General features: G+C 41.8%; 1 protein-coding gene across 10 annotated transcripts in view; it reads right to left on the bottom strand.

The window, feature by feature from the left end:
• Positions 1-21,675, bottom strand: part of MNAT1 (MNAT1 component of CDK activating kinase) — a 129,015-nt gene extending 107,340 nt beyond the window's left edge. For all 10 annotated transcript variants that reach the window (XR_012673770.1, XR_012673769.1, XR_012673772.1 and 7 more), the window contains exon 1: positions 21,537-21,675. Coding sequence is in view for 6 of the 10 variants with exons in the window: in XM_075150871.1 (XP_075006972.1) it covers positions 21,537-21,625 (89 nt within the window). In the remaining 4 variants the exon portion in view is untranslated. The remainder of the gene's footprint in view (positions 1-21,536) is intronic.
• Positions 21,676-21,829: the final 154 nt, after the last annotated feature.

The following is a 21,829-nucleotide window of genomic DNA, read 5'->3' as shown; positions in this document are numbered from 1 at the left end:
GTTAACTGGGGCAGGGGAGATGTCAGCCCCAGAACCACCACCATCACCTTACCCTATTTAGCTTGCCAACAGGGATTGACAGGGCCATTAAAAATAAACAAACATGTAAATTAATTCAGTGATCCTAGGGATGTACATAAGATTCCCCCTTCTTTTCCCTCCTTTTAGGAGGCCTTTACATGTCACCTTATGCTTTGTGCTGTATCACCACCACCACCACATGCTGAGTTTTCCCAACCATTTTTTGTTAAAAAATAGAATATATGACTCAGATAGTTTAAAGACATATATGCTTACTCAAAAAAATACTCCACCCCAAAATATCACCTCTAATAGCAATTTATATTATAGTTTCCAGAACTAAGTACTTGGCTGCAAAACTTTCAAGTGATAGAACCGAGGCACCTGTGAAATACTGGGTTTTCTTTAAGAACTGCAGAAATGAGCATTATTAAACACCCCAAGGGAACCTCCTTGATGATTGGCCCTTATGTAAATTTAATGCAACCGAATACCAAGACGATCAATTTTCACCTTTTATCTGAAAGTGCTCCCATGGAAGAAAGTCTCTCTCCCCCACAAAGGGGTATTTCCTGCTGGTCATTCCCTCTTATCTGGTTGCTGAAGACCTTAACAATACTGATTTGCACACACTCGCTTCTCAGGGCAGGTGCCCTCAACTCGTACAGATACAATCACACTCAACTGCTACCCAGACTGTATACGTGGAATTAAATCTCAGTCAAATTCTCATAGGCTTTAAACGATAAAGTGTTAAAACTGTGGGAATGTGCATAGTAGAGGTAGTTTAAATATAATGTGGTTTAATTGCATAAAGATGTGAACGCACTAATAAGATAATAATATGTTTTGGTTCTGCTAGCTAGGCAGCAATTCTCACTTCGGGCACAGAGTCAAACAGCTCAAACTGTCACCAGCACCTGCATCGTACCCCCACCTACACAGCAAACAGCTGACAGTGAAAGATAAACCCATGTGATTTCTGCTCAGCAGCTTTTAGCAAAACCAGATTCAAGTGAAGCTTAATGGTCCATTAAATGGCCATGCCAAAATAAGTTTGTTTTTGGCAATATACAATTAAGTCACTTTTTCCATCCCCAAGACACCCATTTAAGAGGCATGTTAAAACTCAATACTTCATCATAGGTAAGTTAAAAACGTGTGTATAAACTGTAAACTGTTGCTTAGCCAGTCTCAGACATAACATGTCAAAATGTGAATATGTTCAGGTCTTTTTTTACTATGAAAAAAATCTGGCCTAATCCTTCAGGTAGCTACTACTGGAGAGGTGAGCTGGCTTCACAGCCCTCTGGGAATAAAGGTGTCAAGGAAGGAGGGGGAAACAAAACCTCAGTATTTGGTGGTCTTCAAGGAGGTCTTGGATTCAGCTCCATATACTTATTTGAACAGTCCCACAGGTATCACCAGTAAACAAAAACTCTGTTCATTACTGTTTGCAAGATTAGGCCCCTCAAGACAATGGCCTATTGAAAGCAAACAAACAAAAAAACACTACACAGAAAGGAGAAAAGAAAATCAAAAGACAGATCCAGACATCTGAGAAAATGCTTATTACATGCATTGGATAATTCCCATATAAATGGAGTTTTTGCTTTCCCTAGCAACACAATGTGGATCTAGAACTGCCCAACGTTCCCCTCTGCAAGCAGCCCTAGCAGCAAGGCCATACTTACACCAAATATTGTGGAAAACCCATCAGGAACTACTTTTCACTTGTTCTTTGCTACAGACAAATACTCTCGAGTCTTTGTTCAAAAACAAAGGCTATAAAGGAGTAATAGATTATTAAAGGGAAATTTGAACGCTCTTTCAGAAAAGTGAGAGCCTAAACTTGACATAAAACTCAGCACAACAGACTACAACTCTGCTCTGTTCCCCTCAGCAATACCAGCAAGGATCTTTCCACCACTAAAAAAAGTTTTTTCCTGTCCTGCAGGAATGACTTGTCAACCATCAAATTCACATATAGCAGAAAAACGAGGACAAGAACTGCATTGCCCAAAGGACTGGTCCAAGACACGCAGCCTTTCATTGCCTGTTCTGGAGTCGAAAGTGTACATATTTGTATTTTTGGTACTTTGCCCAAAGACACTCACCCTTGGTTGTCCTTCCGGAAGGTCACCCTGCTGTAAAGGTCACACAGCAGAAATGCCTCCTCTGTATTTCATAGGCTGCTGATGCCACCTGCGGAAAATGCATCAAGCCAGTCACTCCCAGAGCATTAAGGAAAACCGGTTACAAGACAAAAGCCTTCCTCAACTTTGAGGAGTGTTTACAAATGTGATGAATGCCAGAGTGTGTCCTAGCATGCCAGCTTGAAAATAAGTCAAGCACCTGGCCCTCAGCACAAAAGGCTGACTCACCTGTACGGCATCTATTATCCTTTGAAAAGACCCCAAGTTTAGCACTCCAGGGACACAAAGTACTTTCAGGAGGCTAACGGGAGCATGACTTTTCCTCGTCCTTCTCTCCACCTGCACACACCACAGATCAAAGTTGTGGGATGGCTTCCCAAGCCAGGGGACAAAGATGACTTGCACATATGCGATCACTTTCTGATACTGCACGAACACCTCCTGACACCAGCCCACCTGCTCTACTCCAAGGGGGAAAAGAAAAACAGCATAGAGATTAAGAGCCACAAATACAATCACCGATTGCTTAAACCATGAAGCTGTAACATCGATGTTACTCCCCTATCCCATCCTGCAGTTCCACCAAAAAATAATGCATAAAACTGAGCAAGCACTTCAGCACAAGACACTCTGTATCAACTAAGACTGGAGGAAATAGTGCTTTTCTTGTTCCCACCTCCCCTGCTCAAATTTGTTTGCTATTACACTACAGCTAATTCAAGGGTTTTTCCTTTCCCTGCACAGAACTACGAGTTGGGACTCACGAAAGGTCTTCTGGCTACTACCAATGTGATAACTGTTAAAAAATAAAAATAAAAATTAAAAAAAAAAAAAAAAAAGAGAGAGATAAGAGAAAAAGCAGCTTGGTGATGACAGTTGTGATGTATCAAATATCAAACTTGCTTCATTGTCAATCCCACTACCGTCCAAACAGATTTTGCTTTGTATTACCTTCACTGTAATTTATTTAGAGAAGAAAAATATGCAAAATGAAAACCATCACTTTTACGAAGTACCATATCATTCAGTGCTCATCCTCCTGAGTCGTACCTCACACCAGCTTTTCATTCAATGCTAGAAGGCCACTGTAAACTAAATCCCCCGCTCAAGCTTTGAAGGGACCATCAAAAGATCTGAATGAGAAGAGATCTGAAAACTCTCCCCACTTCAAGGGGAAAGCTGTTTCCTCCCCAGCACAGCTCTTTTGAAACTGCAACACTTCCAGTAATCCACAAGTGATCCTTTTACTCTCAGGAACATAAACCTTACAAAACATGAAGAGACAGTTTCTTGCGATTTGTTTAAGCTAAATCCAAATCCAAGCTACACAGTGTTTGAGCAAAAGAAAAACGGAGTCTCTGCATGCTCAGGCTGTCAACTAAAACAAACATATTAACTCCCACAGTATGTGTTGGGGAAATTGCATGGGATCATCTGAGATCAAAGTTTTTTTCTGCATGGCTGCCACACACCTACATGGCCACTTTATGCTGTAGGAATGCTACCAAAGACAGCTGCTCTCCTGGCACAGCGCTGAAGCTATCAACAAAGAAGCATAAAAGCACCCAATACAGAGATTCAATTATTTATTTATTTTTACTGGCATGGTACATGGCTACTACGAGTGCAAGGTAGAGTCTAGACCTGCAGCAGCTTATCCTACTTTTAAATCTGGGCTGCCATAGTTTTCCACCCCACATTTAAATCCTAGTGCCTGTACAACAGCATGCGTGCCCGGGAGCTAATTTAGCTGGTAACTAGTCTAAAACCCTAAAATGGATCGCCTCCCTGAACTCCCTGGCTTACCATTCAGTGCAAAAAAAAAAAGGGTAGGAACACAAGGATGGGACAGGCATGTGACATAGGGAACATCTGGACTTCAGTTAGCTGGAGTGACCACGGAGACTCAAGTGGAAGTCAACACAAACATGTAGCTGGTATTTTTTTTTTTTTTTCTTTTTCTAACCACACCACTGCTCATCTTTTCTTCCTGTCACCTTTATACGTAAAAGGCACAACTAGTGATGTCTGATGTCTTCACGTACAAAGCATAAAAATATTTTACACCAAGGCCAGTCACAAAGCTCACACGTGCTAGAAGCAGAGTGCGGGAAGTCATAACGTTTTGAGAACAAGCAATAACAGTACCACTGAAAGGGCACGATCACAGGTGCTTGGCAAAGTGCAACCCTTCTGTTCATGATTCAGCTTAAAAATGCATAAATAAAACCTGCATGAAGAGGCACGGCTGCCAAAGTATCTCAGAAAACACACAGAGGACCCACAGAAAACACACACAGAGGGGGCAGTTACACAATAGGTTTTCTCTGGTGGCAAAACAGGCCTTGCTGCTGCGTATCCCCATCCCCTTCCTGTACCTGCACTGGCATCGCAGCTTGCTGCCCCTCAGATGTGCTGATACAACCGTGTGTGAGGCTGGGCAATAAAGCATAACAGAAAAATGAATCAAGTGGGGAAAAAAAAAAACAAAGCAAAAAAACCCCATGCCCCTAATAACCCCACTTCTGTTGAAACTCTACTGTTTCTTTTTATACCCAGTTTCCTTTCCCCAGGACCAAAGCTTCAGTTTTAATCTTGCCCAGTAGCACTGAGATGATCCAGTGGATTATCTGCCCAAAACACTAGGTTGCACAAATCACCAGCTGTCTACGTGCTCAATGATGTAAAACAAAATAAAACCTCTAAAAAACTCCAAAACTATACTGCAGAGCAAAGCTGAAACATAACTACCTTAACTAACACAAATACCCTTTTCTGGAATGCCCAACAGCTATTCATAGGATTGGCACAGTCACTTTTCATTACAAGGCTCTCAAAAGGCTATTTTTGTTTGTTGTGGAAGCAGGTTGTGTGTTTGAAGATGAAGAGTAGATGGGAAAGAAGTTCTAACATTTTCCTTATAGCACAGTTCAAAATTTAGAGATCCTGTAAAATCATGATGATTTTTCTCATCAGTAAGATAGAGGCAGCAATGCTTCTGTATCACAGGAAAAATACGTTTTATATCCAGAGACACTAAGCGCTATAGAAAAGGAAGACATCAATGATCCTCTTATTCATTACATGTGCTTGATAATATCCAGAAAATAACTGATTAAAATATTCCTTGAATATGGTACAAAACAGGTCCTGCAAGATGAAAAATAGCATTCTACATCAATAATAGTACACTACCATATATACAAAGGAACCAAGCTAAGACTGAACAAGGAATCCTTTTTTTGGCAATTTCTAACTTCTGGGTGCTAAACTCCAAAACAAAGCTTGGAATGTAGCTTTTATGGGCAATTTATACATACCTCAAGAGACTGCAGTAAAAATACTCAAATTATCTTTAAAGAATCTGAAAAAAAAATCTGCAGAAATTAGGAAAGGAAAATAAGCAGAGTTTTATTAAAGTAGTCCCTCCAAAACTACACAAAAAAAATGCTTTCTCATCATGAAATGAAGTTGGACTGGGATATTTATTACAATCCCTAGTCGAAAGCTGACCTAGTCAAAAGAGGTCAATGCTTAAGACTGGCAAGTAAAATATCTGATGTCACTCAGGAGAAGATGAGGGACAGCAATTTAAGACCTTTGAACTGGTAATATTAAAAAAAAAAAAAAAAAACACACAAACAACCCACACCTCTCCCTCATTTCAACCACCTTCAGCTTCTACTGTAAATAGTCCAAGCCAAATATGAAAAGTGACTGCATTAGGACAAACTCCAAATCTATTGCTATCAACTTATCTTAAATAAACTGTTTGTCTGTGTAAAGTAAACTATTTGGCAGAAAAACAACTGTCAGAAAAACTGATGTACATTTTTTAGAAGTGAAAATAAATAGTACGGTTTTGATCCTAAAAATAATCATCACATGAGGAGTCTCACTGTTTCTATGGGCTACCTGCATGAGTGAGGCTACGCTGGCATTCAAGCACCTGATGAACCGAGCTAGTCTTTTGAAACAACAGTCTTGTTAACACGGTTCTTTCATCCATTCCACTGTTGTACTGTTCTGCATCCCAAATGGCTAGGAAACAAGAATTTAATTAGAAATTTGTATTTTTAATTAGTCATCATAAATTCAGTAAATATAGAAGTCACTACACAGTGGAAGCGTCTATCACTGATACATATCTGACATTGCCCAGCATGAAATGCCTAGAACAGACTGGTACAGCAAGTTAATTCACTTTCCTACATCACGAGATGTCAGATTTACTTGCCCACACCAGATCTTTTCTAGTAAGGAAAGAGTCTCCAAAAGCCTTAAAAATCAGGTAGGGAAGAATTCAGAAGGTAAAAAAAGCGGTGTTCTTGCAGGGACATGCGCTAGGGACTGGGGAACCCTCAGGACCAGGGATTACAATCCAGCCTGCCGCAGTGACTGCAGGCTGCACTGCATTTGCTACAGCTTCCCCTGGGCAAGGGCTCAAATCACAGCAGGACAGAGCTGACTGAGGAGACAAAAGGCAGATCACTCCTGCCCCATCCTAGCTGGCTGCGTACGACCGCTCTCACAGACTCCCCGCAAGCCTGTGCCAGTGGCACTCGGAGGGCTGCACGCTGGCAGCTCCTCGGATGCCAGCTCCAGAGCTGCACCTCCCAAGAGATGCCAGTCCGACAACTTCTCTTGCTCTGCTCCGAGAGGAAACCATGAAGGTCAAGTGTTAAGTCTTGCTAAAGATTGAATAAAATTCTGAGGCTGCTACACATACCTGAAACAGTAAGAATATCCATATAGTATGCTCAGTAGAGTGTCCTGTTTCATTTGTGAGGCTGCTAAAACGTGCATAAAAAGTTGGATTAAAAAAATATGTGGGGAAAAAAATCCTGATTAGCCCTGCTAGTGTAATGCTCCAAGTAAATTAAGGCAAGAAAATAAGAACAGTCAAAAGCAACCAGGATACTAACATGTGCCATGCAAGTGCAGCTTTCTCTTGATACTATATTACGATTTCTTTTTAAAAAACTTCTTAATAGATTAAATAGAAAATTGCATACTGCCAAGAAAGGGGATGGAGTGAATACCATTCTCTACGTTGCCTTTTGTATTATTACAAAGGCAATACTACGTGTAGTAGAGAGTGTTTCCGGTTATTAAATTTTATGTTTCTATATTCAGTGGCATCACATTATATGTGGCCTTTTTCTGCAATTAACCTACAAAACACAAATTAAATATTAATGGATAAATGTCAATTATGATTATGAGAAACAATAAAAGGACCATAAATTAAATAATGCAGATAGAACAATAAAGTATTTTCACATGATCAAGACAATGTTTTAGTGCTACTCTTTTCTTATTCTAATTGAAAATGCAATTATGTACTTATAGGTGTTGTTATTGCATAAAATTTGGTAAATACCACCATATTTTCAGCATTACCATTCACTCCCAGTAAGAAGGAGCAAAACAAGCCTTGCTGCTTCTTCCAGCCAAGCCTAACAGCGCAACATTATTTGATGCTTCACAGAAATCTTCAGTTTGAGACTGTCCAGAGTGCAGTAGGATATTTTCACAGTTATTCCTAGACTATTTCCATCTTCTGTAATTAATTATACACAATTCTATATTTTGTTCAGAATTACCAGCTCTTCCACACACCCAAAATATTTTCCCACTATTGTACTTTTTAACTAAGGAACTAACCTTACGCTTGCTAAGAATTAAAAAAGCGGGGGGGGGGGGCCGACCACAAACCATGAAACAGAAATACTCAAATATGACACTCGGACAACAACCTTGTTGCTTTAAGGTCATTGCTTCCGTTTCCTGAGGCTGATTTTTATGAAAAAAAATAAAGGTCTGAGACAAAACATTTTTAACAAACTGCCAAATGCAGTCCAAAGCCGATTTAAATAGCAGCCGCTTGATATTCAGACATACATACAACACACAGCTTTACCACACTGGTCATCAATGACTACTTTACGAATTGTAAATGACACGGGACACGCTGTTCACAAACAAATCAGATTTATGGTTATATTCAGTTGTTCCTGTTACCTGAAATTAGAATTAGAAGCTCATTAAATATGAATATGTTTCAGAGAATGTAGAGGCACTGCATTATATTGATGAAAGCTTCATTAAATTTTCAATGATATAGCTGCTTCTATATTTGTGAAGGAAAGACGCAAGGTAGAAATAAGTTGGGGGAATTCTCCTTCAGGCAACTTTGCATCTTTTTACTCTCTCTAAAAAAACATATGGATTTTAAACTAAAATGTTGGATTAATCAGGTGTAAGAGAAAGTGATTAGGGTCCATTATATTCAATGAATGATTACCTTCAGATCAGCATTTGTCTTGTATGTGTTTGCCAATTATACAATTGATGCTCAAGAAGAGGAGAATTGGTAGAAAGCTAGAAACGAGGTTTGAACAATCAAGCTCATAGAAAATACAGACTCTATACGGGTTCTGAACTCAATGACAGTCATCTTTTTAAAATATTCACTTAAAAAGACATAACGAGTATTGGAAACAAAGTCTTATCTAGCAAACAGTAAGACATAACTTTCTGTGCAAGTAGAAATATAAAACTATCTATTAAAGTCATGAAGTAATACAGCCTTATTTTTACTGCAGAGGCTGAAACCAAGAAAAATATCTGTGACAGAGAAAAACTAGACACAAGCCCACTATTCAACTAGATTTCTAGTATTGTTATCGGCGAGTCAATTAAAATCTCCATATGTAAAACACCCGTAGCCAAGCTACATGAAAGAAGGCAGAATCAAAAAACGCAAAAGTGAGAATTCAGGTGGGCTGATCCCTCTTGTGGTCATGCTCTACGACATAAATTTATTACATCGCCACATTACGTTAGCCCGGTTTCCTTTGGAAAAAAGGCTTATGCAATCAGGCTGTTACTCAGCTCCTCCCCATCCACTCCCCTCGATATCCATTACCTTATGTCAACCAAGTCAGGCAGCGGGGTAGAGGCCTCAATGTCATGTTATTCCTCTAACAAGCCTGCACAATATATAGCCTGGGCTTTACATGTTTTCCTTACAGTTAACATGCATGGCCTGCCAGGAACTGAGATGTAGCGTTGCTCTTTCCAACTTGTTAGGACTGCCACCTCTTTCAGCCCTCTGGATAGTCAATGCCCAACTAACATATGTGCAGACAATGCCGGTTTATCCTCAGACCTTGTTTATTCTGCCCTGTTCAAATCCTGCTTCGACAAGTTTACTTCCCCCCCCCCCCCTTCCAGATTTCTTCGGCATGCATAGTCAGCATTAAATAACTGACCTTCTCAAAACCACCATGAGGTAGTCTTATCCCCACATTACCAGATAAGGAAATTAAGCTGCTATAATTAATGCCTGAAGCATGCCCAAATTTCACATTCCTGATTTGAGAGTGATTAGCATTAGTGCTATATAGGATTTCCTCTGCTGGAAGCAGAGCTCCTGGGGAGCATGGGAGCAGTTGCACACAGCCTGCACTTCTGCAGGGAAGTCCGACGGGCACAGCCGGGAGCCCCTGGGAAGCGCTGGGCTCCAGGAACTTGGCCAGCCCCACCCCAGGGCTCTGTAAAGCAACTCAAACAGTCCAGGTGCTGCTCCAGCCCAATGAGGGAAGGCAAGATATGAGAGTGCCAACCCCTTCTGCGTCCTTCCTTTTTCCCCTGACCAAGACTTTTTGATCCAGGCACAGACTCCTTGCTCAGCTCATTTCCATTCAGACATTTTACCCCTTCACCACACATGCGTGCACACACACAAACACAGGTGCTCACCATCCTTACCTCTGATCTTCCCATAGCCACCGGCTCCCCAGGCATTCATCCTCCCAGAACCTCACATCTTCCTCTATGGCTCTTTAACTCCAATTTTTCCTCAGTCTTCCCAGGTAGTCCTAAATGCTTCTCTAGCCCAGTCATCACTCCTCCTCTCAAGTCCTCATGCAGTCATACCCCTTTCTCCAAGCAAGTCCCCCTCATGACCTTTGCTGTTTCATTTACTGCCACACAGTAAGACTGGGAGTTCCACCTCCCCTTTTGACTCCACGACAGCATTTCAGAGTTTCCCCAGAGCCACGAGATGTTTCCCAGTCACGCGCTCCTTGCAAAACAGGCGGCTTCTTTCCAAAATGTCAGTTGGCAGAAAAGGTTCCCACACGAATCCCATGCAATTTGAGTTCCCTAACCTCATCCCAAGGAACAAATCTCCAAGAGGGGCTGTTTCACTCCTACATCACTGAGATGCTGCCCACGTGGAGACAGCTAACTCTGGCCACATCTGCTGCTCCATCCTGTATTACCTTTCCCCAAAACCAAGCCGAAAAAACAGAAATCAAGGATTTGTTTAGAAAAATTTTAGGCCAGGTTTTGTTGCAAGACTGGGGAAAAAAAGGTTCAAACAAATACAGTAATTCTAGACTAAGCTCAACAGACCAGTATTTCTCCAGCTCCTAAATTCCTCCAACCCTGCCCAGCTGACAACGTTCACAGCAACATCACATCATCCTGGCATTGCCCTCAGTCCTGTTAACCTCCCTCTCTCCCTTTACAGAACACAATCATACCCCAAAACTAAAGATAACTTTTCTTTTTTTTGCTGGAACAAGGGGATCTTGGGGATTTAAAGGCAGCCTCCCATCTCCAGTTCACAGCACATCAGTCAAAGGCTTATCAAACTACACAACTGCCACCGACAGTCCTTCCTGATGCCGTCCAGGGTGTGTAAGGACTATTTTTTTGGTTTTTCTAAGCCTGCAGACAGCTACTCCCAGAAGAACCTGAACTCTTCTATTTACATGTACTCACACTAAAGATTATCTAGCCATTAGTTACACCTACAGATTGTTCAGCTCCTAATCCCCACAAACATAGCAATTTTTTTTTGTTTGTTTTGTTTGGGTTGTTTTTGTTTTTGTTTTTTTTTTACAGAAAACACTTAAGTAAGGATGACAAAGATAAAAATTTGTCTGTCCGTACTTGTCTGGGACCAGACATCTTCCTTCTTCACCCTGGCTCTGCCAGCAGCTCTTGCGATACATCTAACCCCAGTGCCAAACTTTCCTGCCCAGTTAGACCTAACACTTCCCATTCTGGCTCAGCAGTCTGAAGGTGTCAACATTAGCCAAACCACTCCCTTGCCTTTTGCTGTCTAGGAACATCAGTCCTTTGCCACCCTGGCAAAAGGACTGACAGCCTGGCCGCATTGCTTGGCACTAATAAAAATGCGGGAGCAGAACATTCTTAGGGCTTGGGAACTTTTACCTCAACATTTCTTTAAAAAAAACTGTCTTCGCTCTGCCCCATCCCACCGTTTCCTAACTCTCAGCAGAACCACCTATCTTCCTCTATAATGTTAAAGAAGCTGCCATGCTGACATTAAGCCCAGGATTCTGCAAATGCTTAGACATATATTTAACCTTAGTGCCAATCATTGAGGCAGGACTGTGGGAACAGCAAAAATCATTATCTACATGTTTCCCAATTCAAAGCCAAAATATTTATCAGACCAGATGACTTGCTCATCATTCATTTGTGGCAAAGGCATCCTGTTCTCACCTCTCTGACCTTACCTGTATTCCACACGAAAAAACCTGCAAGAATTTCCTAATACATTCTCTCCCCCCGTATGTGTTATATTCAAAGGAAGAACAACTTAGAATATCATTTTCAGAGCATCAAAAATGTTCTTAGCTACAACAATTAATGTCTAATTTTGTCACATATAGCAACAGTTCCTGCTCAGGTCTTTTCTCAGATCTGGTCTTGTCAAATATAATTCTTGCAAAACATTTTTTAAAAAAAGAAAAACCAAGTAGGTGTCATTACAAAATTCAGTTCACTCTTAGGACTAATACTTATGACTTATTACAGCCAGAATGGCCTTTCTGTGAAGAAACATCCACTGTTTCCTGCATATCATTAAAACAAAGAGGGAACTGGCAAGATGAAACTTAAGTGTCCACAACGCAAGCTCAGCACCCTGTCTGTCCCATATCCTGTTACTATCAAGAAAGATTTTTTTATTTCTTCATTTCCTAACCAGATCTGAACCCCAGAGTACTCAATTCAATTTCCAAAATGCTGACCTAGCTTTTCTTCAAACTTCACCTTCAGTTGTCCTGGGAAAAAAAAAAAAAACAAACAACAAAACAACCAAAGCCTCAAACAAAGAGCACACAAACAAATGCAACTTCTGAGTGCTCCAAGAGGGCACTTTCAGATCCACTCTGCGGAGAATTTACAATTACCAAGACATGCTTTTTAAAATGACTCAGGAATACGTTTGCTTAATTTCATTAATATTAAACCTATGCATATCACTTATTAGCATTTGGGAGCTAAGGCAACCACATAGAAGCAAGTCAAATGTCCTTCTTCCTCACAAACCCGCAGAATTATTAACTTGAATTATAATGCAGCAGATGCAATTAAAATAAAAAAAGGCCTAACATCAAATTGTTTAAAAGATTATTGTGTTTGCCTTCTTTTTGAGAAGGACTTGTTTTAACCGTAGAGATTTACCACACCTGTGTTGGACCATTACCATACTGGATATTTACCATGTTCAACCTTACCATGGGAAGCATTTACCCAACAAAAAGGGTCAAGCATGTTTGAAGACTCCTCAAGCTGGGCACCCAAACCCATTAGCCATTTCCAGGATCCCAGGCTGCAGATTTAGCCAGACAATTTTCAGAACCAAGGAAAAAGAATTTATTTTTCAATTGCCTGATTGGAGATCCAGGATATAAACAATAGCTTTCCTTTTGCCAAGGTTACATCTCAGAGCAGAACCACAACTTAAATTTTTGAAAAGTACTTACAAGGAATGAAGAGTAGAGCTCTGCAAGCTTCGCTAAGCAGAGAAGTCATCTTACTAAGCAGACCTGCCAATTGATAGCTCAGAGAAAAGAGAAGATTTTCTAAATATGCCAGTTTTAAAACAGAAGAATAATGTAACTGAAGCATTAATACCACTACATCAGAAATATTAAGACCATGATGCAGAGCCAAATTTAAAAGCAAATATTCATTGTCAAAACTGGATGGCAGAAGGAAATAACCTCTTGGGTATTTCAGCAATGATTTAATCACCTCCCATGACTAATTCAGAGAGACTTTGGAAGAGTAATGGGATGGAACAGAGTCCAGAGAGCATCTAATCCCAATTAATAAAACCAGGAATAACTCCAAAAAGACAAAGAAGAAAGATGACCTAGATTTTTATTCCCTAAGAAGTCAGGAAAAAGCTTTCTTTCTGAGGGAATATATTCCACTTTAAAAAAAAAAAATTTTGCTTCTTCCTTTGAGAATGCAGACAGGCTATGATTGTGCAACTATTTTAAATAAGCACCAGTTAACTTAACTTCCCATGGTACATCTGACGAACGTGAGTAAAAACTTCCCTGATGTGTCTCCCAACTCACCCAGAAAAAACCAAGAAAATTCTCTCAGATATAAATTGTTGGAAATGAAATACATTACCTAGTTTTCATTACTTACCTCCCCAAAGCAAAGCAGGCATTTTTAGGACCACACAAAGATCTGGTTGAGATTTTTAGCTATATGTAGTCCCGATTTGCTTTAGTCCACCAAGACTACTTACGCTTTTCATGCAAATAAGGATCTACCACTCAGGAATCTAATTTGAGATGTGATATGGCAAGGATAGCAAGAAAACAAGCCTAAAAGACAAAATGGAGCGCTTGTTCTCCCAGATAAGCCAGCTTGTTAAGCATGCAGCCTCACAAAATGGCACAAGCTAAACTAATGTTGCCACAAAAAGGACTTTCCTTCAACTGTATTCCTACCTTACTTGTGGATACACATTCCTACAGATTGCCTTGCACCACCTCTGATGCCTGCCTAACCATCCACAAGTCACGTCAACTCACTAATCCTGTACAAATACCATCGCATTAACCTATCAAAAAAGCGTCTAAATTTCTGCCAGCTTAGCAAACTGGATCAACTCCTACACGGTTCCAGTAAGTACCAGACTCTGGTGGCTCTTCTCCTTGTGCCTGCTGCCTATTCACGAGTCCCGCACCCACGTGCACATTTTGATTGTTCAACCAGCACCACTCACATAGATTGCACTCATGAGCCTGCACCTCAGCTTCCGTATTAATAGAAATCTGGTGGCCTAAAAATCACATACATCACAGCCAACCCTTACGTTACAAATGACAGGCCTGAACACAGTATCATCGCCCTTGTATATCTTGTATTCATGATGCTTTCTTTAGGAAAAAAGCTCGCTGAATAAAATTCAAATATGAATTTAAGCACCTAATTCCCACATGCTCAAGTTAAAAGTTACAGGTCTGACAAATCCTCACTGCCTACCTCTAGTTAGGCTTCTGCACTCAAACTCACTTGGCTGAAATACAGTTTTATGTTATTTTCCACAATCTCCAGGGCTTCCCCCTCATCTTGAAAGAAAGGCATTTTCTTGAACCACACTGCAGAGAAGAATGCAGCAGGAAGCCAAGCAATCCTTTCACTTGGAAGGAGTTTAAACAAGAAGATTCCAAACTTTTTTCCAATGACTCCAGCCCCACGCACTGGCATAAGACCCCACTCCCCCAAATTCACCAGGGATGTTCCTACTTCCAATTCCTAGGGAATTTGACAGCCGCAAAACTCCAAATGCTTCCAACGTTAAAATAAATACGCAAATAATGAAACCTCTGTTTCTTCATTTTAGCAGCCGTTAGTACCGCAATTAGAGTTCTCGGAGGATGCACTTACCCCCTAATGAATCCCTGGAACAGCCATAACAGGGTGCAGGGCAGATTACAGAATCCCCACAACACAACTCTGTGAATTGATGTCTCCCCTGAGCAACACAAAGCTGGGCCTAGAGATAGTAGGCGTTGTTATGCTGTCTTCACTTTGAAGCCTTATTAACAAATTAAACGAGAAATAAACACATCTCCCCCTGGGAAAAGGAGAAAAAAAGAATTAAATTTTAATAAGGAGCCTAGACACCTTTCCATAAGTCTCTTGAAAACAGAAAAAAGACACCAGAAAAGCTTATAATAGAGCAAGTTCATTAACTACCATCTAAGATTGCAGCAGTACACGAACAAATCCAAAAACACTACAATGGCAGCATCTGAAATCAAACCTATCAGTTTTCCGTGGAAGGTGCTCTGATACCTGGGCCCCTGTCTCGTAGAGATGTCAAGCATGGGAAGGACACTTTGCAGAGACAGCACAACAGCTGGCATGATGCTGGGGAGGAAAAGGAGCTTCTTTGCTTTCGTTTGTCTGCAGACATCCTCTCCCTACAAGTCAAGATGGGTCACAGGTAGCTGGAGCAGCAGGACTGACTCCTAAGAAACAGCTTTACATATCAGTTTCCCTCCTCCTCCCTACAGCAGGCAGTGGGACAACAAAGCTGAAGAAGCAGCCCAATTAATTATCTTTTTTACTTAAGACTTTTGCGTCTGATTGTTGGAGACCATACGGTCCAAGTTTACAGCCAAAAGTAAATTTCTTTACCCAGTCCTGTTTGCAGTAACAACCTTAACATTCTTTCAATGCAGTTTTCAGGGGATGCATTTCCTTTCTTCTTTATGAAAGTAAATCAGTGGGATACGCTTAACCTACCTCCTAAAACTCAACACAGGCAATGAAATCCAAGCAGGCGGAATAAAAGATAATTCATGGTCTCAAATGGAGCCAGGTGGATTACAACTCCATTGGCAAGCACGCACCCAGCATCTGTACATTCAGAAAAGACATTAGGAATCGTCTGAATAATCAAAATTGTCATGCATGCACAAAGGCTTTTGAATATAATTCTTGAGAGCGAACTTTTAAAAGAAGGCAAAGCCATCAGTGCACCTTAGAAACTAAGGCGCTGCAGAACTTTAATCAAGCATTGCTCCGTAATTAGACACACTTTCCCCTGCACAAAAGCATCTTTAAAGCCAAGTATCTGATGCCTTCAACCTCTGTTATACTTAAGAAAATAAACTTTAGAAGACATTCATTATTCTTGAACTGAGCATTTCCATACTAAGTCCCATCCTAGAACAACTTTTAACTCCTAATTTATCATCCTCCCTCCCAGTGACAGGGAAGATTTATAGTGGAAAAGGCTTATTTAACATTACTCTAATGCCAAAAACACATGGTATTACACTTTTGGTGATATTGGTCAAGAAGCAATAACCAAGGAAAACAAAATCCTAAGAAATAACCCCCCCAAAAAAAACATTCCCATAATTGTAAGGCTTGGCACGGTTCCATTGGAATGAACTGCAAGGGAAGCCAAACTTGAAGGACGTTTACAGCCAAGACTCAATGTCCGATTTCACCCTCTCGCACTCATCTGCCTATCCCTTATCTCCACTGCAGCACTGCTGTGCTTATCAGCACGCTGACCCCTGCTCTGCCACAAGTGGACACGAACACATTCCAGAGCCCGACTGACCACAGGGGAACTGAACACGGCAAACATGCAGCGTTAGAGAAAGCCGCTGTGAGTTGTTCTAACGTAGGGTTAAGTACACTGACACAGGAAGACACGCAAAGGACAAGGGAGGAGAAATGCTATCTGCATATGTTGGTGCTAAGATCCAGAATGAATTTGTTGGCAGGATCAAGGTCACAGTAAAAGAGAGATGGAAGGCCAACACAGGTACCCTAACATGTAGTATCTACCCCAGATGAGAGAGATTTAAATTAATGAAGTGGGGAAGAGGAGAAGAATGAATAGTTAAACCTCCAAAGCACAAGACTTCATAGCAAGAGGAAACTTCACTGCAGGCATCTGTCAAAAAAGAAGGAACAAACAGGACACACATTGCCCAACAAGTTCTCAAATACTTTGAGATTAACTTTGTTTATATAGGAGGTAAAAAGAAAAAAAACAAAAAACACCCACGATAAAAGGAAGGCTCTTCTAGTTTCATTCTAACCAAAGGGGAGGAACTGGCTAAGAACGTGAAAGTGAAAACAACTTGGCTGACAGAAGGCATAAGAAGGCAACTCTCGCAATTCTTCAGAAGGGCAAAACAGAGCACCACAAAATAAAGAAAATTAACTAATGGTAAAACCACAAGCTGTCTGAAACCCAGAAGAAAGATCTGAAGCTTACTGAGAAATCATCTCAGCTAAGTATAGGTTCTTTAATGATTTGAAATTCGAGAGATGTTGTACAAGTGCAAATCAAATCACTGAAGGTCACTTAAAATGAACAGCACAAACAGTTAACAAAATAAGAAAGGTCAAAGCATTAGGAAAGAAACTACTGGGAGGCAACACTGAAGGTAACATGAAAATATTCCTTCAGAACGCCTGCAATGGAAGAAAGTGCAGTTAAAGTAGAAGTGCGTTAACCCACTATTCAATGGGAAGGAAAATCTCTAACAGATGATGCCAAATCACTTGGGGCGTTTTCTGCATCGATCTTCATTCACTAAGACGGATTAACCAACTAATGTAACTCATATCGCAGGAGAAGGAGCAAGAACACAAGCTAGAACCAGGAAACAAGTTAGAGCAATTGCTCCAAACCTCCCAAGCCAACAAAGCCAATTTCCCATGCATATTTATCAGCAGACTTCAAACAGAAAGCATGATAAAGGCAACATGCTTCTGCAGACAACTTAATAAGCTTCCATAAACCTATGGACTATATTTAGGGGTTACAGCATTAAAAGAGTACTTCAGGGTTTTCAAATCTGGTAGACATAATATTTATCCTGACAAAGGCAGTTATCAAAGGTCATCTCTGCTCTTTGCATTAAGTTCCAGCAGCCTGAAGAAGGGCAAAAGCACCTGCCTCTAAGGGCAGGAAATGGAATACACAGGGAAACAGGAACCAGTCAGGGTTACCGTCCATCCCTGGGAAGATGCTGAAATAAATAATCAGACAAACGACCTACCTCCTGCACACCTCAGATAATGAAGCAGATAACATCCAGCACACAATTTGTTCAGAACAAATCATATCAAACAAATTTCCTCCAATGACATGTTAACAATGTAGGTAGCAAAATGGCAACTAGAGGCAATACAGTTTTGGTTTAACTGGACTTCTGACACTCTTAAATTGACAGTCATATAATCTAAACAAACACAGTACATACTGAAGTTCTGAGAGATGACTAGAAACCCATACCCATCATTATTTCAGTCAGAGAGAAAATAGGTAGCAAGTCCATTCACATGGCTCTAATCTTTTATCATTCTCCACTATTACAAAAAATAACTTGTGGGGAGGGAAGGCTATTTAGCAAGAAACTTACTGCAGGCAACTCCATATTTTGCTCTGCCTCAGTTTGATTTCTTATGGTCACAAGCAACAACTTCGAAGATCTCCCAGACAACATCTTGTCCACAAATTACACATTGGAAAATACCAGCACAGAAAGGTCATTTTTTTAAGTTAACAGAGGATAAACTGGACAGTTACAAGCACTTTGATGGAGGGGCTCAGAATCCAAAGTCACTTGAAGCAAGTGCAAAAGTCACCTGAAGTAATATGCAGTTTGACACAGCAAATAGGTAAGAATAATCAGCTGCATAACATGGAAGGCAAGGTTACATTCTGTTCTGCCCAGAGATACGTTGAGTGGTAAAGTGCTAAAGAATCTGGGGATTATGCTGAACATAAATCACACATATCACCGCAAAAAATAAAAAATACGTACAGACTCATCGTCCTACTGAGATGTATGAAATGCAGGTATCATATGAAAAGCACGTGAAATAATTTTGACACTGCCTGTTGTACTAAGGACTCAGATGGAGCACTGTGTCCAATTCCAGTATTCCAGAAAAATGCAAGCCAAAAGCAGTGAGAATAGCCCACAGATGTATATAAAAAAAAAAAATTTAAAAGATCACTGAAGGAATGGGATTTCTTAAGTGTGGAAAACACCAAAGAGAAAGCCCCCAAAACATGTGACACATTCCTGCAGAAGAGGTGAAACAAAGAGTTCACAAGGTATATAAAATGCATGTTAGAATTCTTAAATGCTTAAATTACAGCAAATAAATTTAGATTAGAAATTAGGAGAAGTATTTTCAATGGTAAGAACAGCAAACTATCAGAATAGATTGCTTAAGAAGGGTAAGTCTCCATCAGAAACTTAAGTTAGCTCATTTGCTTTGAGAACTAGTTAGACATTCCTTCCTTGTGCCTGAAACGCGGTGAACTTATTAAAGAACAAATGTCAATTACCTCCCCTTTTTCCCCCATACTTCATTCACAGATGCCTCACTTGAGCTTCCAGCTTCTACATCAGTTATTACAATAATTTAGTAACCATTACTAAGAAACAACTTCCAGCATGAAGGCTTTGTAACATCATATGGAAATAATAATAAAAACACAACCTTAAAGGGGTTATTGGAAGGATATTATAGAGGAAGAGTGATCCACTTGAACCATATCAAGAGGGAGAGTCCTTAATTACAACAAAAACAAAGAAATCCAGAGATCCTACTTACACAGTGACTTCAACTTTACCCTCACACAATATGCTTTAAAGCAGTGGCACCCAGCTCCAGAGACACCCTTTGCTGGGAAGGTAAAGTGGGACTAACAGACCTTGCTGGGTCCAGGTAAGGTCAGTCTGGGTGGGTCTGCACAGCCCTCTCCTGGCAAGTACCCTGCAGAGATACCCGGCTGGCTCAGCCCAGGGCCAAACGGGTTCAGACTACTGATCTGGGCTCCGATAAAACACTTGCCAAATGCAGAAGTGCGAACAACGAGCTGGGGAAAGCAGAGGTAGTCCTTGTGCAGCTGGGAAGAAACAAGGAAAGCAAGACAGGGACATCAACGCCAAATAAGGTGTCAGCAGCTGGACCCAGTAAAGCACAAAACATGACTAATTTTCTCAAGTGAAGCTCAGCTACAAAAAAAATATTGAGAACCAAAGCGGGAGAGCAAACTGAAACATGCTGTCCTCTGCTGGAAGTGGCTCTGGAGGAGCTTGAAAGCAGAAGATGATCAAGACCACTCGTCCTTTGATCTTCACTGGAATAGAAGATAGAAACATCATTTTAAAGCTGCACAGCCTTGCCTAAACATGGCTGTTACCTTTTGAACTCCAGCTAACACTGCACTTTTACACAGCCAGCATCACTGTCACCAAAGGGGCACTCCTGCTGCCTGTCTCTCCTACACCACCACTACCAGGAGATCATCTGCTGCTCTCCCACACGCCTTCCCTCATTGCAACAGAAGTGCTTGCGTGGCCGTAGAGAACAGGATCAGGGAACCAGATGAAAGCTAACACTTTTTTCTTTAAAAAAAAAAAAAAAAATCCTTTTTGCAACCAGTTCCTTCACCCTGTTCACTTACAACACTATATCAAGTTAAGTAAAGCTTTCAAGCTGCATCTTTTGAATGTAATTCACGTGTAGTTTAAAAATATAAAACAGCTCAATATACATATCACAGAAAAGATGAAAAGACGCAAAAAACAAACAAACAAAAACCCAAACCCAAAAGGGCTGCTACAGCAGTATGAGGCTTCTATCATCTGTACCTAGAAAGAATTTACACTACAGCCTTTAAAACTTCCACACTAAGGAGGATCTCCAGATCTTAAAGTGAATTAGTTCAGACTATGTATGACTTAAACCAGCTAGAGCCAGCGGTGGGAATTATCTAAGTGTTCATCTTTGGGGGAAAAGAAAAAAAATCATGACTCTTGTTGCAAAAAAATACCGATTGAGTAAACAGCACCATCAGCACAGGTTCACAAGAGGATTCTTCAACATTTAAAACAGCATGAAACCTTCAGACAAAGCATTCCCCATTCAGGAGAATTAACACTCCAAAACAATAAACCAAATCACTTTTTTTTTTTCTTAATTATCCAAGCACATTATTAAATACAAGTGAGAAGTGTTTAAGTTGATGAGAAACGTATTTTCCCCTACGCTCCCCGTTCCATACCCCGAGGCCTCACCCCCTTCGGGACAGGAGCCGGTACCGAACACTACACCGCACACGCCAAGTCCCGTGTGCTTCCCCCCGAGCATTTCACAGGGGAAAAGCAGCCGAAAGCAGCGCTTCAGACCCACACCGCGATCCAGCCCCTGGCCTGAAACGGAACCGCTGGCTGCAGCGTTGCCGCCGGGAGAGGCAACCGGGGGACATGCGGGGGTCCGGAGCCACCTCGAAACGCCCGCACGGGTCTGGCGGAGCCCCGCTGGGCCGAGCCGGGCGGCCGGGGTCGCCCCCACCCCCGGACCGGCCGGGGGAGCGACCGTTCCCCTCAGGCCCGGCCGCCCGGTCTCCCCGCAGAGGAGCAGCCCCGGGCCGGAGCGCCTCTCCCCTCACCGCGTCCGGCCCCCACCCCGCCCCCCCCAGGGCGGGGCGGCGGCCCCACTCACAGCGTGTGCCCGCAGACGTTGACCATCAGCTTCAAGGAGGGGTTGCGGTACTTGGTGGTCTTGCACCGCGGGCAGCCCTGGTCATCCATGGCCGCCGTCGCCGCCTCCCCCTCCTTTCCTCCCTCCCTCCCTCCGCGCATTCCGCCTTCCGCCGCGCGGTGCCGCCGCCAAAGGGGCCCGCCGGCGTCGCCCGCCGCCTCGCGCGTTCCGCTCGCCGTGGGGCCCGGCCCGGCTCGCTCCGCACCCGTCCCGGCCCCGACCACCACCAGGCAGAGCCAGCCGGCGGTGGGGAG

This window comes from Calonectris borealis, chromosome 5 (genome assembly GCF_964195595.1).
Source record: "Calonectris borealis chromosome 5, bCalBor7.hap1.2, whole genome shotgun sequence".
Classification (NCBI taxonomy): domain Eukaryota; kingdom Metazoa; phylum Chordata; class Aves; order Procellariiformes; family Procellariidae; genus Calonectris; species Calonectris borealis.
This window is presented reverse-complemented; position numbering and strand designations above follow the sequence as displayed.